The sequence below is a fragment of the Gopherus evgoodei genome, chromosome 5 (assembly GCF_007399415.2).
Source record: "Gopherus evgoodei ecotype Sinaloan lineage chromosome 5, rGopEvg1_v1.p, whole genome shotgun sequence".
Lineage (NCBI taxonomy): Eukaryota > Metazoa > Chordata > Testudines > Testudinidae > Gopherus > Gopherus evgoodei.
Window position 1 is genome coordinate 1377884 of NC_044326.1, and position 16687 is coordinate 1394570.

Consider the following 16687-nt stretch of genomic DNA (forward strand, 5'->3'; position numbering starts at 1 on the left):
CTTAGAGGTTTTGAATTTAATATTGCAAGATAAAGTAATGATATTATTTTAAAAAGTAATATTATAAAGTAATAGTGTTATTATTTAAAAAGTGATATTATTTAAAATGATATGTGCATTTAAGGGGCTTTGTTGGAGGTCGAAGTTGTAACGAATGGTACCAATAAGATACAAGCAGTAGCATCGGGCCCGATGACTCACACTAGGTGGTGGCAGGAGAGTTGATAAATCTATGTATCAATTGCTGCCAAGAGGCTGCAGTAACTCAGAACTTGTACATTTCTTCAGTCCCCATAACTCTATCAGGCTGCACCTCTGATCCGTATGCCTCAGTGTTCCCCAGCTGTTTGGCAGGTCCTGATAGAGGGAAAAGACCTCTCGATCAGCTACAAGCCATCGAGGGAAGAGAGGGGAACGCACCCCCACCCCTCTATCATTTACTTGGGACTTATTGAACTAGGTAGAAAACCAGTTTGGGGCATTATTTCCTGTTGTTTCTGTGAAGGGATGCCTTCAGTTACAGAGTAAAGCAACAGTGTATTCATTATAGTTTATTACATAAGTTACTGAAGTGTTAGAATTCAAATGAGTTCTATGTTACATGGTAAGGTAAGTGACGTAAGGGCAAGAGTAGAGTCTGTTGAAGTTGCCCACAGTATGGCTCTAGGAAACTTTGCTAGAAAATACATTCAGGATCATGGAGGAGGTTTAGAACAGCTGAGATGATATCTGAGCATTGTAATCCATGGGGTTTTGTGAGTGAAGTATTTGATGTAGAAACAAAGCAGAAAAAAAAGAAAGGCTGAACTGGTGAAAGGAATAGCTGTTGAATGTCTGTTCATAGCTTATAGTTCGCTGGGAAAGAAATTAAATAAAAAAATTAGAGTTACTCAGAAAAGCCCAGCAAATTTTGGATGCCAGCTTAAAATCACTGGATGGCTATAAATCAGACTGTGGTCAGCTGTTAAAAAGAATCAGAGAATTGAAAAAGGTAAGAGATGTGTTAGAGGAGTATAAGAATTGGATCCCATCCCTACTGACATGGTGGAACCGACAGAGACAGAAAAATCTGCAGGGCCAATTACGAGAAGCAGGGTGAGAGAATTAGCTCAGGCTGACACAGTACCTTTAGAAGCGGAGCTAGAAGCCACAGGGAGAGTCAGGAGAGGAAGTTAGCAGTGCAGAAGCTACTCGCAGTCTGAAGATAGAAAAAGAAAGTCCCAAGGTGGCATCACAGGAGGCGGAATTGAGTGTCGTCATAGAGGAGGTGACTAGTGATGTAAAGGATGAGATGAGCAGAGCAAAGGGGGGGAAATATCCTCTCCTCTGTTCGTGTCTGCCCCTCACAGTAAAGACGGAGTGCCTTTAGAGACTGTCATTACTCAAGATTGGATGGCTTTTTAGAATCCATGCTGTAGCTCAACCATAAGCTCCGGGAGCAGGAGCTGACCAGAATCTCATCGGGAAATGCCGTTCTTCCTCCTTGTTGGCAGCTCCCTGAGTGGTAGGTGGAAGTGAGCTGGGAGCTCACCACACCCTCCCAGAGGCTGGTGGAGCTAGTCCTTTGCCACGTGCGCACTAGGAGGAATTCTGGCTGGTTCATCCAGGATTCCTCCTGGGGGCTCCCCCTGCAATGCCAGTCCCATGCGGCCTCCAGTGTAAAGGGCTCCTCATCGGCAGCTGGCTGGGAAATATTCTAGCTTGGAAATTAAGGTGCTGTTTGACGTGCTGAGACCTGCATGTCACAGCCCAGCCTTTCTATGGGCCTGCTTACAAATCCACCTAGAAGGCAGAGTGCAGTTGGCATCATTCCACCACTTCAGCTCCATTGTGCGGATCTCAACACAGTCTTCTCTGCCTCCTGTCTCCTGATGCCAGTTGTCTGGCTGATTCTCCTCCCAGAACCTACGGATCAGAGTGTTAATGTCTCAGTGGAGAACCACAGCCAATTCCTGAGCTCAGTTCTGCTCTGTGGACTCTGTTGTTGGCAGGGGACCAAGACACCCAGCAGTGACGTGGTGAAGCGATGCACCCCCCGGTCACCCCTCAGAGTTCTCCACAGCTCTTGTGGCCATGGTAACGAAGGGCTTCTGATGGCCGGGGGTAGCAACTGCCCTGCACCTGACAGGCCAGCAAAGAGCCAAGGTCAGTGTGTGGCTCCAAATGCTGAGCAGCAGCAACTCGGATCTCATTGCCCAGAACCAGAGCAGGTGGCACAGCACGTCCCAGGCACCCCCGAGATGGGAACGCAGGAACGGGAAGAGAGGGCAGCGGGGGTCAGTCAGTAACTTCTCCCTGGCCCTGCTTACGGGCCTCGCCCACAGCCCACTGAGGTCACTGCACCGACTGCAGCTGGCTCCGGCCATGTCCCCGGCCCCACAGCCTCCCCTTGCCCAGCCTGCCAGAGGGGAGAGCGCAGGGCAGTCCCAAGGAGAGCGGGAACCTGCCGCTCACTCCAGACTCCCCTGGCTGCACTGACCTGACTTGGGGCCAGATCCTCAGCTGGTGTAAATCCCTGTGGTCCATTCAAGTCAATGGCGAGTTACCCCAGGGGAGGCTCTGGCCCTGTGTCTCAGTGGGCACTGAACACACACTCCGTGTTTAGGCTCCTGCTCTGAGCAAAGGGGCATTAGCAGAAATTCCTGAGAGGATTCACTGCTGTCGTGGCAACGCCTAGGGACCTCCCTCAGGATTGGGCCCACTGTGCCGGGTGCTGCATAGACACAAGGGGCCGTACAGACCCTGCCTGAAAGAGCTTGTGACCAAACCTGTAATAAATACTCACTTCTCTCAAACTTTACTCACCCCCTGCTTGCGTCTGCTCTGTATTCTGTGCCGTCCACCCAGCGCCAGCTGCCTTCTGTCTCCCGGTCGGTGAGTCCAATCCAGTGATCTTCTCCCTTGGTCTCGTTGGAGAGAAACTCCTGCACAACACAGTTTGCAGCATGTGCAGGTCACCCAAGAGAGGCTGCAGGATGCAGCGGCAGCTGCCTGGGCTGAACAGATTTTAGGGGAGAGGAAAGGGCATCTGGTGGTGTGAGCAGGGCACTGGGCAGTGGGAGACGCAGTGTCCTGCCCCCAACGCTGACAGTGACTAGCTGGGAGACCCCAAGGGAGCCCTGGAGCATCTCTGTGTGTGTGTCTGCATCTGTGTCACACCAGGGCCCTGCCCTTGCAGGAGGCAAAGCTTGGAGCAGAGAACTGGGTGCAAAGTCTGGCCCAGCCGGAGGGTGGGATTTTCCTCCTCAGAAAGTGCTGCAGAGGTCTGGGGTGAGGGCTACAGTGGGCACATGGGGAGAGAGGATTCTCTGAGAGGTGCATGGCCCCTTGCACACAAACCTTCCAGATACAGGCTTCTAGATTGTCCAGCAGGAGCTCAGGCCTGGGGAGAGGGATCAAAGAGGTCCTCACTGGGAAAGGTGATTGGGTTTGCAGGAAATGCTACATTGGAAGTAGGAAATATCATAAATGAGCCTGACCCCATATCCCCCTTCCCCAGCACCCCACACTCTGGGAAGTCCAGATCCCAGCTTTGTTCCTCTGCCGCATCTCTGCTTTTAAACTGATGGATGAATCCCCCATGTCAGGTTCCAAGGCTTCGCATCCCTTGTGGGATAATTTGCCACAAGACACATCACAGATTTGCAACCTCAGCTGCCACCTTCCACCTCCTTCTGGTATGAAACAAGGCACTGACCCATTATCTAAACCCCTGGGAGGTTCCTGCGCTCACCTGTTCCGCCTGGGAGGAGACAGAGGTCAGGTGCGAGTCCTGAGACACACAGAACTGCTCAGCCTCATCAAACGACTTTTTTTCTTGTGAAAAGTAATAGAGGTTCCCACCGTAAAACCTCCAGCCCCTGGAGAGCTTTGTCAGCACGTCACCTAGGAGCAGAGACTGAGGTGAGAAGCCCGGGCTAAAGTCACAGGGACACACACAGGGAGCCCAGAGTTTCTAGGCCTGCATTTGCCCTGCCCTTCAGCTGCCCCAAGCCCAGGGAACTTCTGAATCCTGATTCTCCAGCATCACAATAAGTAACTTTTGTGGCCACATGATGGATCCCAAAGAGCTCTGCAGAAAGCAGACACCATGGGGTCACTCCCCCAGCACTGAAATGCAGCTGCATCTGGGCTGGAGCATGGGCGCTGGTCCCAGTGCAGAGCAGCACGGCTGTAATGGGAAACGGGAGACTCAGTGTTCAGCTGAGCTGACAGAGGGAGTTCAAGAGGGGGATGTAGCTGCACAAGGTGGAATATCTCCTGGTTCTGTATCAACAATTTTCATTGATCATAAGTGATGAAAGTCTCGGGTCTTTTAACTTTGGCACATCCCCGAACACCCTGCCGGGGGCACTGGCTCAGGGATGGTTCTGAAAGTAACGCCCCATACGCTGAAGTGCCAGGAGCACTTTTTGCCTGTGACCTGACAGGTTTGGAGCATCTAAGAAGAGCTGATAGCTGGGTGCTCCCATTAGGCTAACGAGGCCTAGGGTGTAATTTAACTCCACACTGATCACCACGGTGTGGGCACAGGTGCAGCCACCGGTGATTTTCAATAGAAGAGAACTCGGGGATGGGGAAAGTCACTGTGTTGTCAGCTTGGGAGCCTGAAATCCTCTGTTTATCCTCAGCACCAGCAGAAACGGCACCAGCCAGCACTGCAGCTAGTACTTACTGTAGCGACCTTGCACTGCTGCTCGTGCTGCACAGATGTCCAGACGGACCTGGATTTCTCCATACGCTGCACTGACGTTACCCAGCTGGGCTTTCAGCAGCCGGACTCCTGCCTGCGCTTCATCCAATAGCTGCAGACCTAGGAGAAAGTCACAGCGACGTCAGTGGAGATTCAGAACACTTGAGTATCAGCATGTGTGATAGAGCAGCACCTGCAGGCCCCTGTGTGCCAGGCGCTGTACGGACAGGAGGGGACAGTCCCTGCTCTCAGAGCTCACAGTCAAAATAGACGCTAGGTGGGAGAAATAAAGGATGATTTTCCTGCAGGGGAACTGAGGTGCAGGGAGAAGTGCCCAAGGTCACACAGGAAGTTTGCAGCAGAGCTGAGAATTACCCCCAGCGCTCCTGAATTCTAGCCCTGTCCTCCCAATCTCCCCAGCCACCTCTTCCCAATCGCTCCCACCTTGTGAGCTGTGAGCGGGTCCCCTGCAGCATGGAGCAGACCTGGGGGTGCAAGAACATCCATGGCCCCGAGCCCTGGCCCTGGGCTCCAGGCCGGGATTTTGAACAGCCCAGTGTTCAGGCGAGTTCTGTGCCAGGGTTCAGTTCAGGCCCATTTTCTGACTGGACGCTGAATAACCTGATCCATGGAGGGGTTTGTGTGTGCAGCCCTGTGCCAGACAGACAGACACTTGTGAGATGGGACCACAAGGGGGCGCTCAGCCTTCAGCAATGGGACTGTGACAGGTACCCAAATTATTGGAGCTGCACAGGGAGGGCTCAGGGACTGGGGGGCAAATTGAGACCCACGAGTGCAGCTCCACTGACGTCCTGCCTACACCAGGGTCTGAATTCGGCCCTGTATGTCTCATGAGCTGCATCCGTCTTTCCCGCCAATGCAACCCTGACAACACAGGGGCCAAGGTGAAAACTACGGAGCGAAGGGAGCAACAGTGAAAGGACGGAAGATGTTGACCACTAGGCATCCTGCGTAGGAGCATGGGGCGGATGCAGCCAGCCTGCCACTGCCAGGAAGGGAGCTAGGAGGGAGCCTGGAACAGCCACCCTTCCCTGGGAACAGAGCCTCCATTGGCAGAGGAAGGTGCAGAGCAGCAGCTCGTTAGACAGGGGACAGGACCACCTGGCAGGGAAATGTATGGAGGGGAGCAGGAGGATGCCCAGCACCCACCATCCCTGTAGGCAGGACAGTGCTTCAGCTTCCAGGCCAAGGGAGGGGAACTAACACACCCCAATGCCTAAGACCCTCATCCTGCGACTTACTGTCCAATCCCTTTGCTGACGCATCCGAGGCATTGTCAGGCTGCAGAGAGACTTGGAGCTTCTGCACTGCTTCTCCAACCACTTGCAGCTTGCTCTGTGCCTGGAGATCTAGAAATCACACATCTGCAGGTCAGCGACTGAACCGAACTGCGGCTGGAGACCAGCCACACGCAGAGACGGAATATGGTCTGAGCACGAGGCTGTTCTCTATGACTTCTTTTAATTTAATCTTGTACAGCTTCTCTCCTAAGGAGGGACACCGGCACAGCCAAGGCCCCATTCAGTGCTCTCTCCTAGTGTATGGCGCAGAGCAGTAACTTGGAGCTGCCGGCTTCAGCCTCATGAGACGTGGCTCCCTCCTGCTCCTCACCTGGGCCCGGCTGCCAGGGAGATCGGCCGAATGTGCTGGGGGGAGGCACGGCAGAAGAAGAACTGAGCCCCCCGCATGTAACTCTGCTGGGGTGGGGAGTGCATGGTGGACCTGGGCTGGTCGTGGTGGTCGCTGGGCAGAGGAGACGTGGGGTGGTCACGTGTCTTCCCCTTTGGATTGTGGCCCCCCAGCACAGGGAGGCACCAGTCATCTTTGCCACTCACTGCCCCTAAGGAACAGGGGCTTCTCCCCCCTCTCCTCCAAGAGCTCTCCACTCCAGCTCCCTGTTTTCAGCTCTGTTTGCTGGCTCCAGGGCAGGGACTCTTTGGCAGAGCAAGGAATTGAACCCAGCAGTCTGAGACCCCAGACAAGTGTCCGAACCACTGCGCCATCTGGCCTCTCCGTAGGGCATTTTAGTTGTGCCATGAGGATGCCTGGGGCTGATGCTCATGCTGGTGATATGTGGTCAGCAAAGGACCCAGCGTGACCCTCAGGGTGCAGGTTGAGCATGTGGGGCAGCCACATGTGATCTGAAGTCCCTGAGCTGATGCTCAGGCAGGATGAAGCTCACCCAGACCATCCCTGACAGGTAGTTGTATAACCTGTCCTTAAAAACCTCCTGTGATAGGGGTTCCACAGCCTCCCCAGGTGACCTGTGCCAGCGCTGGACCATCGTTAGACTTAGAAAGCTTGTGGCAGTATCAAACCAGCAGGGCAAGATCTTACAGCTCCATTTGAACTCCCTGGAGTAGGAGATTTATTTGGAGGGACAGAGTGGAAACGCGGTCGATATTCTGCTGAAATGTGGAGATGCTTCCCCCCTCCCCCAGTCGAGCCAGCTGGCCTGTATGGAAGTTGGCAAACGTTGGGCTTGGAGCTGCATTTGAACTTACATAGAAGCGTCACAGCAAGGAGGGACGTGGCCAGGGCCAGACTCAGGAGGAGAAGGACAGGAGTGACGATGCCCCGCCCCCTGTGCCGCCAAGGGACCGATGTCTCGGGAGGGTTTCCTTGAAGGAGAAGAAGAAACGTATCCATGGAAAGTTACAGCTCAAATGCCACTGACCGAGGAAACTCCACCCCCCAAATCCAATACCTGCTCAGCCTCCTAGTCCCTGACTGTGATTAACAGCAACAGCGGAATGAGGCCAAATAAGGTCAGAACCGACCAGAACGCGAATGTGAAAAGCGACCCTCCCTAAATCAGGAGTGACTCTAGTGCCAGGCAGGCGTCCTGTGAGAGAGATCTGGGAGCAGGATTTTCCCCCTGCTTAAGCATTTCTTGAGAAGGACATTTAGGGTTTGTGAAGTCCAGGCCCAAAGGAGTTTTTCTAAATGACTAAAGGAACCTGAAACAACTTTTAAAATATGAATACAATGAATCAGTGAAATGAGGGGGAAATGATTCTTTGCAGGAGAAAAGTGGGGCTGACAGCAGCAGTGTGCTCAGAAGGGCCTTTCTACAGCATCCCTGTCTGATAACCCATCCCCAGGATGCTGGGATCATACCTGCAAGGCAGCCAAGGGGCGAATCACAGGGCAAAGCCTGAAGATTGTGTCTCCCCTGCACATTAAAGGGAGAAGACAAGAGCTGCATTTGAGCCAGGATCTATGTGTAGACAGAAGTAAGTGTGCTCGGTGTGCTCTGGATTTGGTCTCTCCAAGGTGAACGGCAGGTGCTTGCAGAAGCAAGACTGTCAGATTCTCCTCTCCCTGATAGTCTCAGCCTGCCACACCCGCCGCCTGTCTGATCTGGGCCTCAGCCATTAGCTCGCGCTGCTCCCCCATGGGGTGTAGTTCCTGGAACCAGCAAACAACACTCACATGCTCAGATAATCCCCTTACATTGCAGAAGTGGCTTCTCTCACGCTAACCAAAGGGTGAAGCTGCCTCTCACTAATGTACTGAGTTTACAGTTCTCAGCCTTTCCTGAAACAGATTCTGGGAGAAGTTTCTCTGTCACCCAGTGCACACTACATTTTTCCTCATGTTTTTTCACAGAGTCATAGAATATCAGGGTTGGAAGGGACCTCAGGAGGTATCTAGTCCAACACCCTGCTCAAAGCAGGACCAATCCCCAACTAAATCATCCCAGCCAAGGCTTTGTCAAGCCTGACCTTAAAAACCTCTAAGGAAGGAGATTCCACCACCTCCCTAGGTAACCCATTCCAGTGCTTCACCACCCTCCTAGTGAAATAGTGTTTCCTAATATCCAACCTAGACCCCCCACTGCAACTTGAGACCATTGCTCCTTGTTCTGTCACCTGCCACCACTGAGAAAAGTCTAGATCCATCTGTGACGAAGAGGAACTGCAAAAAATGGCTGCTCCAAAAGCAGAACTAAGCGGCCTCAAAAAAAGAAAAAAAAGAAAGCCCAGCCATGTTGCAGGCCCTTGGAAAGCTGCAGCTGTATCTTTTTGGGCAGCGCTTTACTTTGTATACTGACCACACTCCTCCAACGTGGTGGCATCAAAAACAAGGGGCTGAGGCCAAGCTGCTGGGAACAGAAACACCTGTTCAGAGGGTGGCCAAGGTCAAGCTGCGGGCTCTTAACCAAGAGAGCCCAAATTGCAGCCCTCCAAACTGGAGCGCTGGGAAAAGACCCAATCCCAGTTTAAACCCCAAGGGTATTGGGGTGGCAAAAGGACACAGGCCGCATAAACCTTCCCACACGCAGCCTGCAAGCGCCATCAAGTACACTCGACCTAAGGGAGGGCGTGAAACTGGACTGTCCTGGTGTAACTCCCACCAAGGAATGGGAGAGATGCTGGGGCATCCATGGGAACGTTGCTGGGTTCAATCTTCCCCAGGTCACTGGCTGAAGTGACCTCGCTCAGATCGGTCTCGAAGGGGGGAGAGATGTGATGAACTGGGAATGTTCTTAATGTTTCCTCTGAATATTGTGTGGGTGCCTCAGTTTCTAACTGGACACTCTGTCGCCTAGCAACTAAACCTACTACTAGCTGGCTAAGAGTCACGTCTAACTGAAAAGTGGGGGGGTGTGCAGGACCCTCTGGCTTCCCCAGAACCCTGTTGTCACGGAGAGTAGGGGAGTCAGGGCCCAGCACCCCTGGCTTCCTGCAATTCACCGTGACTGTCAGCCAGCCAGTAACACAGAAGGTTTATTTAGACGACAGGAGCACAGTCCAAGACAAGTCTTGCCAGTACAGACAACAGGACCCCCATTAGTTAGGTCCATCTGGGGCCCCCAGGGAGGCCACAGCCCTGTTGGGAACCCGAAGCCCGTCGGGGCCCCTCTCCATTTCCCAGCCAGCTCCCAAACTGAGGGCTTGTCTACATCAGAAAGTTGCAGCGCTGGTGAGGGAGTTACAGCGCTGCAACTTTGAAGGTGTACACATCTGCAGGGCATCACCAGCGCTGCAACTCCCTGTTTGCAGCGCTGGCCGTACTCCCGTTTTGTCTCGGGTGTAGAGGATCCAGCGCTGGTGATCCAGCGCTGGTAATCCAATGTAGACAGTTACCAGCGCTTTTCTTGACCTCCGTGGAAGGAGGAAGCCTCTGGTAATCAAGCTGGTTTCCTTTCCCGGTTTGCTCTCTCGGTCCCGGAGCCACCCAGCAACCGCAGGGAAGGAGACCTGCTTGCTCGGGGTTCCGGGACCGAGAGAGCAAACCGGGAAAGGAAACCAGCTTCGCCGTGGTTTGCTCTCTCGGTCCCGGAACCCCGAGCAAGCAGGTCTCCTTCCCTGCGGTTTGCTGGGTGGCTCCGGGACCGAGAGAGCAAACCGCGGCGTTCCCGGTTTGCTCTCTCGGTCCCGGAACCCCGAGCAAGCAGGTCTCCTTCCCTGCGGTTTGCTGGCTGGCTCCGGGACCGAGAGAGCAAACCGCGGCGTTCCCGGTTTGCTCTCTCGGTCCCGGAACCCCGAGCAAGCAGGTCTCCTTCCCTGCGGTTTGCTGGCTGGCTCCGGGACCGAGAGAGCAAACCGCGGCGTTCCCGGTTTGCTCTCTCGGTCCCGGAACCCCGAGCAAGCAGGTCTCCTTCCCTGCGGTTTGCTGGCTGGCTCCGGGACCGAGAGAGCAAACCGCGGCGTTCCCGGTTTGCTCTCTCGGTCCCGGAACCCCGAGCAAGCAGGTCTCCTTCCCTGCGGTTTGCTGGCTGGCTCCGGGACCGAGAGAGCAAACCGCGGCGAAGCTGGTTTCCTTTCCCGGTTTGCTCTCTCGTCCCGGAACCCCCTTGAAGCCGCCCAACAGCGCTGCAGTGTGGCCACATCTAACACCACTTGCAGCGCTGGTTGCTGTAAGTGTGGCCACTCTGCAGCGCTGGCCCTATACAGCTGTACTAATACAGCTGTAACAACCAGCGCTGCAAAATTTTAGATGTAGACATGGCCTGAAACTCCCCCCAGCCTCTCATTCCGCCTCCCCCCAGCTCCTCCCCCAGCCTTTGTGTCCTTTGTCCAGTGTCCCGGGCAGAGGTGTCACTTGGTCTTCAACCCCCCTCCTGGGGTCTCAGGTTACATGCTCAGGTATCCTCCCTTCCCCAAGGCAGCCGTCCCAGCATAACTCCCCTGCAACCTTCCCAGGTCAATACTCCTCACTCAGCATTCACAGAACACGGCAAGAACATTCCCATTTTGTCTCACCTCCCTGGGCAGACTCGCTGTGGGAAGCGCACAAAGGGGCATATGCTAAATGCTCCCAGAAGAGACCCAGGAGGTGAAGCCGTGTGAGCTTCTTGCCCTGAAGACAGTCTGCTCCATGGGAGAGGAGGCTCCCCAAAGTCCTGACTGGCTTTGTGGGGAACAGTTCCAGAGCATCGCCCAGGGACTCCATAACACCATGTCTTTGGAACCCCCTTCAGGTAGTTGAAAGCAGCTATCAAATCCCCCCTCACTCTTCTCTTCTGCAGACTAAACAATCCCAGTTCCCTCAGCCTCTCCTCCTAAGTCCTGTGCTCCAGCCCCCTGATCATTTTTGTTGCCCTCTGCTGGACTCTTTCCAATTTTTCCACGTCCTTCTTGTGTTGTGGGGCCCAAAACTGGACACAATACTCCAGATGAGGCCTCACCAATGTCGAATAGAGGGGAATGATCACATCCCTCGATCTGCTGGCAATGCCCCTACTTATACAGCCCCAAATGCTGTTAGCCTTCTTGGAAACAAGTGCCCACTGCTGACTCCTATCCAGCTTTTCCTTTGTCGCTGCAGAGAGCCTAGCTGAGCTCGGTGCTTAGCTGCAGCTCCCTACTGAACCTCACATTCTCACTCGCATGATACATCCCCAGTTGCCCATTCCCAGCTTCTGGCAAAGAGGCTAGGGAACACCATCCCTTCCCGTCCTGGCTAATAGCCATTGATGGACCTGTCCTCCATGAACTTATCTAGTTCTATTCTGAACTCTGTTATGGGCTTGGCCTTCACAATATCCTCTGACAAGGAGTTCCACAGGTTGACTGTGTGTTATGTGAAGAAATACTTCCTCTTGTTTGTTTTAAACCTGGTCCCTATTTATTTCACTTGGTGACCCCTAGTTCTTGTGTTCTGAGGAGTAAACAACACCTCCTTATTTACTTTCTCCACACCAGTCACGATTTTATAGATCTCAGTCATATTCCCCCTTAGTCGTCTCTTTTCCAAGCTGAAAAGTCCCAGTCTTATTAATCTCTGCTCACATGGCAGCCATTCCAGACCCCTAATCCCTTTTCTGAACCTTTTCCAATTCCAATATATCCATTTTGAGATGGGGCAACCACATCTGCACGCAGTATTCAAGATGTGGGTGTACCATGGATTTATATAGAGGCAATAGGATATTTTCTGTCCCTTTCTTAACGATTCCAAACATTCTGTTCCCTTTTTTGAAGCCTCTGCACATTGAGTGGATGTTTTCAGAGAACTACCCACAGTGACTCCAAGATCCCTCTCTTGAGTGAAAACAGCTAATTCAGACCCCATCGTGTTATAGGTATAGTTGGGATTATGTTTTCCAATGTGCGTTACTTTGCATTAATCAACATTGAATTTCATTTGCCATTTTATTGCCCAGTCACCCAGCCAAAGCCCTGAGAGGGGCCCCTTGTGCTGGGAGCTTTAGGAAAACAGCCTGGTCCTTATGTCAGCACTTCTGGCTCCATTTCCTCCTTGTCCTTGGAGGAACAGGCTCCCTTTCTCCCATCCCCGAGCCCTGGGGAAAACCCTTCTCTGCTAACACAGCTACATCTCCCTACCCCTGCTCACGGTTAGACGCATGTGCTCGGGCAGGGAAGGGGCAGAGGGTAAGGAAAGGAGGTGTCCCTGTGAAATGGGGGGAATAGAGGGAGCTGGTCCCCAGAGCTGGGGCTGTGAGGATTCGATCCTGGTGATCTCCTCCTGGGAGAGGCTGATGGTGGCAGTGAGCTGGGGAGGGGGAGCCGGGATGGCTTTTATGGCCAGCCCATGGCACTGCTCTGCCCAGCAGGAGGCTGGGATGCTGCGCAGGGACTCCCATCTCTCCCCCCTGTGCCCTTCTCCCGTTGGGGACTGGCAGGGGAGAGAATGCACTGGGAAGCACTGACCGAGCATCCTCGCCCACTGCCCGTGGTGCTGTCTGGCCAGCACAAGGCTGAGCTCTGGGGACGTGATCAGTGGAGCAAGGGATCCCTGCCCAGGACGCTCATGCAGAGACTGCAAAGCCAAGGAGAGGCCAGCGGGTGTCCAGGGTCCGGTGCAGACTCTTGTGTTTACCTTTGGGCCGGGGAGCAGCTTCCGTCATCGGCATGTTCTCGTAGATATTGTCCCTCGCCATTGTCCTGCCTTCGTGGTGAGCTGAGCCCCTGATCACTGGCCTGTGGGTCCTTTCTGCAGCCTGGTGGGTTAGAGCCTCCCTCTGACAGCAGCCCTGGCCCAGAAATAGAAATGGGAAGTGATGCCTGGTGGTTGGATGAGGGAAGGAGATGGAGAGAAAGTTGAATGGGGGAAGGAGGGGAAGGGCATGGAGGGGAGAGTTGGGCGGATGGAGGTAGTAGGGGAGAGGGAAGAGGTAGACAGCAATCTGTCGGCAGTGCCTGACTATAGGTGCTGGATCTAGGGGGGCTGCCACTAGAGGTGGTTTCCATCACATGCAGGGGTTACAGGTCAGTTCAGTGGCTTTCAGCACCCCACTATTCACATTGTTCCAGCCTCTGGGCCCAGCCTTTTATGGCCCCCTCTTGCGGGTGGGGCTCTGGTGAGAGCGTAAAGGCATCACCCCCGTGCACGGCACGTGCGGTTGGCTGTTGGAGGTCATACAGCGGAGGGGCTGGGCCTGGGGAAGCCTGGGCCCTCTCCCCTCCTTGGGATACCCCCAGCTCCGCCCCAGCCATGGCAGTCCTGCTCTATGTCCTGGGTCCACTTGTGTTGTGGGGCCTCCAGCGTCATCCCGCTGAAGTACAGTGTGGGGCAGGCTGGGGTAGTGTAGGGCCAGGCCTGTGTCCTGCTCCTTGCCTCCGGACTACGTCCCCTGCCCCCCGACCGTGGCGGCCTGGGCTGTCACACACATCACCCACCCCGAAGGCCGGCCCTATCCTGGGGCATCCACGACTGTCCAAATCTGCATCTTTTTCCTGTGTGTGACCATCCACGGGTGGGAGTTCTGCTGTCCAAAGAGACAGACCCTGCTCACTGCTCCGGCGGTAACATGGGATGAGAGGGGGCACGTGTGGAATCAAAGGTTAGCGTGTTACACAAGCACTCCTGGTGAGTACGAGCAGCACTGCTACAAGCAGCCAAGCGGGCACATGCCCGGCGATACACAAACGTTGGTGGCTGAACGCCGACATCACTTTGTAGCGTAGACACGGCCTCAGTCACCATCTCTGGGGCTGTACAGGACGTTTCCAGGAAGGACAAGCAGCCTGGCTGGCTTTTTCCTCTCCACTGGTGACTGAGTTTGTCGAGCTTTGCTGGGAAACTTCCCCAGCCAGGCTGAGTTCGCCCTCCAGCTCCCTAGGGGAGACCAGTCCAGTGGTGAGCTGGAGCCGCTTCGCAGGAACCGGTTGTTAAATTTAGAAGGCCTTTTAGAACCGGTTGTTCCAGGACAAGCGGTTCCATAAGGGCTTTAACAAAGGCTCTGGCACTCCGCCCCGGCCCCAGCTCATTTCTCCCTCCTCTCCTGAATGCTCTGCCCCCTTCTCCTCCCCCTCCCCTGTTTCCCGCAAATCAGATGTTTGCGGGAAGCCTGAAACAAGCAGCAGGTAAGCTGGGGTGCGGAGGAAGGGAAGGTGTGGCCGGCTCAGCGGCTCCCTCCAGCTTGGCACCCCGGTCGAGCACCCCCGGCCCCAGCCAAGTGCCCCTGGCTCCGGCCCCGTGGCTCCCTCTGGCCCGGCTCCTGGTCCCTGCCAAGGAGCCCCAGCCCAGTCCGGCCGAGCGCCCCTAGCCCCGTCCTGTCCCAGCCCCAGCCGAGTGCCCCCAGCTTTGGCCCCGCAGCTCTGGCCTGGGCCCTGCGGCTCCAACCTAGCGAGGCCCCATGGCACCGATGCTGGACCGGGCCCCACGGCTCCAGCCCCACAGGCGCCGGTGCTGCCGCTGGTCCCTGCCGAGCGGCTCCAGGCAGAGCGGTAAAGGGGCAGGGAACAGGGAGGGGGCATTGGAAGAGGGCAGGGGAGTTTGGGGGGATTATGGGAGGGTGGATGGGGTGGGGGTCAGAGGGTAGGGAACGGGGGATTGAATGGGGGCAAGGGGACTGCGGGGGCAGTCAGGAAGGAGGGGGGGTTGGATGGGGTGATGGGGGGCAGTTAGGGGCAGGGATTCCAGGAGTGGTCAGGGGACAGGGAGAAGGGGTGGCTGGATGCAGCAGGGGTCCCGGGGGACAATCAAGAACGAGAGGACGGGTTGGATGGGACAGCAGGGGACAGGGAAGGGGGGTGGATGGGGCAGGGGTCCCGGGGGGGCATCAAGGAATGTAGGGGGTTGGATGGGGCAGGAGTCCCAGCGGGGGAGGCGGCCACGACCCCCTCGTGGGGTGAGGAGGAGGGAACCTGTTGTTAATATTTTGGCAGCTCATCACTGGACCAGTCCCCACATGCTCAGCTCTGCTCTGACTGCTAGTCCAGGGCTGCTGCCTGCTGGGGGTGTGTCTGGTGCTGGGCTATGAGACGACAGTCTGGAGTTCAGTACAGTTGTGTAACCTGCACCTTGAGCTCTGCACCCTTTGGTGGGGATGGGAAATCCCAGGACCAGCGCAGCCTGACTCCTGCCTGAGGAGGATCCCGGCCAGCAGAGACCAGCCCCTCTGCAGTGACCGAGGGGTCCAGAGTCAGCTCTGAACCTGAGGATCATTCATGGAGTTTGAGAGGACACCACCTTTTAGTTAGTCAGTTGGGGAACTTGTTTTGGGGATCCCCTACTCTCTGAACTGTGTCCTCAAGCCAGGGAGTGAGGGTTTGGGGATTTTATAACCTGCTGCTTATTAAACCTGTGGAGGGACTTACCACCTCCTCCCACTTGGGAGTCCTCTGGGCTGTACTGAACCCAGTCAGCCACGCGGTTAAACCACTGTGGAGAAGATCTCGTGGTCATAGGTCATCAAGGGCCCCAACAAAGTACGCGTACCAATGGGACACTGATCTTATATTGGCTACATCAGGTCCCGTGACTGGGGAAAGCCACGGGTGTTAGCAGTGTTTTACTCTGTTATGGTATGTTTGTCTCCTGTCTAATATAATTACTGTGTTTGTCATAAACAGATAGCTAAGGGTTAATGTTTTTTTACCTGTGAAGGGTTAACAAAGGGAACCAAACACCTGACCAGAGGACCAATGAGGAAACAAGACTTTTTCAAATCTGGGTGGAGGGAAGTTTTGGGTGTGAGTTCTTTGTTCTTTGTCTTGGTTCGGTGACCCTCTCGGCTCTGAGAGTAATCTTTCTATCTCCAGGCTTTCTAATCTTCTGTTTCCAAGTTGTAAGTACAAGGCTAGTAAGACAATAGCTTTATATTGGGTTTTTTTTGTATTTACATGTATGTAGTTGCTGGAAGGTGTTAAATTGTATTCTTTTTGGATAAGGCTGTTCATTCATTTTTTCTTTTAAGCAATTGACCCTGTATATTGTCACCTTGATACAGAGACCATTTTAGGTCTTTTTCTTTCTTTTTATATAAAGCTTTCTTTTTAAGACCTGTTTAAGTGTTTTTCACTGGTTAAGGCTAAGAAACGAAGGGAGGGGGAAAATCTCTTTGTGTTAGATTTACTAAGCTTGATTTGCATACCCTCTGGGTGAGGGGAGAGAGAGATTTGATCTCTCGGTACTTGTGTTTCAAGGACTTGAAGCAGGGAATCTCCTAGAGTACCCAGGGCGGGGAAATCTGGGAGGAGGTAAAGAGGGTGGAATCCCTTTGTTTAGATTCACGGAGCTTGAATCTTTATATCTCCCCAGGAACCCAGGGAGGGA

At 54.3% G+C, this 16687-nt stretch overlaps 2 protein-coding genes across 3 annotated transcripts in view; one reads left to right on the forward strand and one right to left on the reverse strand.

The window, feature by feature from the left end:
* Positions 1-16687, forward strand: part of LOC115652851 (C-type lectin domain family 4 member F-like) — a 218493-nt gene that overhangs the window by 159717 nt on the left and 42089 nt on the right. The gene's annotated exons all lie outside the window — the stretch shown is intronic.
* Positions 537-16687, reverse strand: part of LOC115652852 (C-type lectin domain family 4 member F-like) — a 35616-nt gene continuing 19465 nt past the window's right edge. Inside the window, exons 2-8 of one of the 2 annotated variants that reach the window (XM_030565432.1) lie at positions 13007-13160; positions 7219-7335; positions 5956-6063; positions 4676-4813; positions 3734-3885; positions 2806-2924; positions 537-1905 (exon numbers count right to left, since the gene is read on the reverse strand). In XM_030565432.1, coding sequence (XP_030421292.1) covers positions 1743-1905; positions 2806-2924; positions 3734-3885; positions 4676-4813; positions 5956-6063; positions 7219-7335; positions 13007-13067 — 858 coding nt within the window. In that variant the 5' untranslated portion in view covers positions 13068-13160 and the 3' untranslated portion in view covers positions 537-1742. The remainder of the gene's footprint in view (positions 1906-2805; positions 2925-3733; positions 3886-4675; positions 4814-5955; positions 6064-7218; positions 7336-13006; positions 13161-16687) is intronic. The other variant, XM_030565433.1, reaches the window with a different exon arrangement.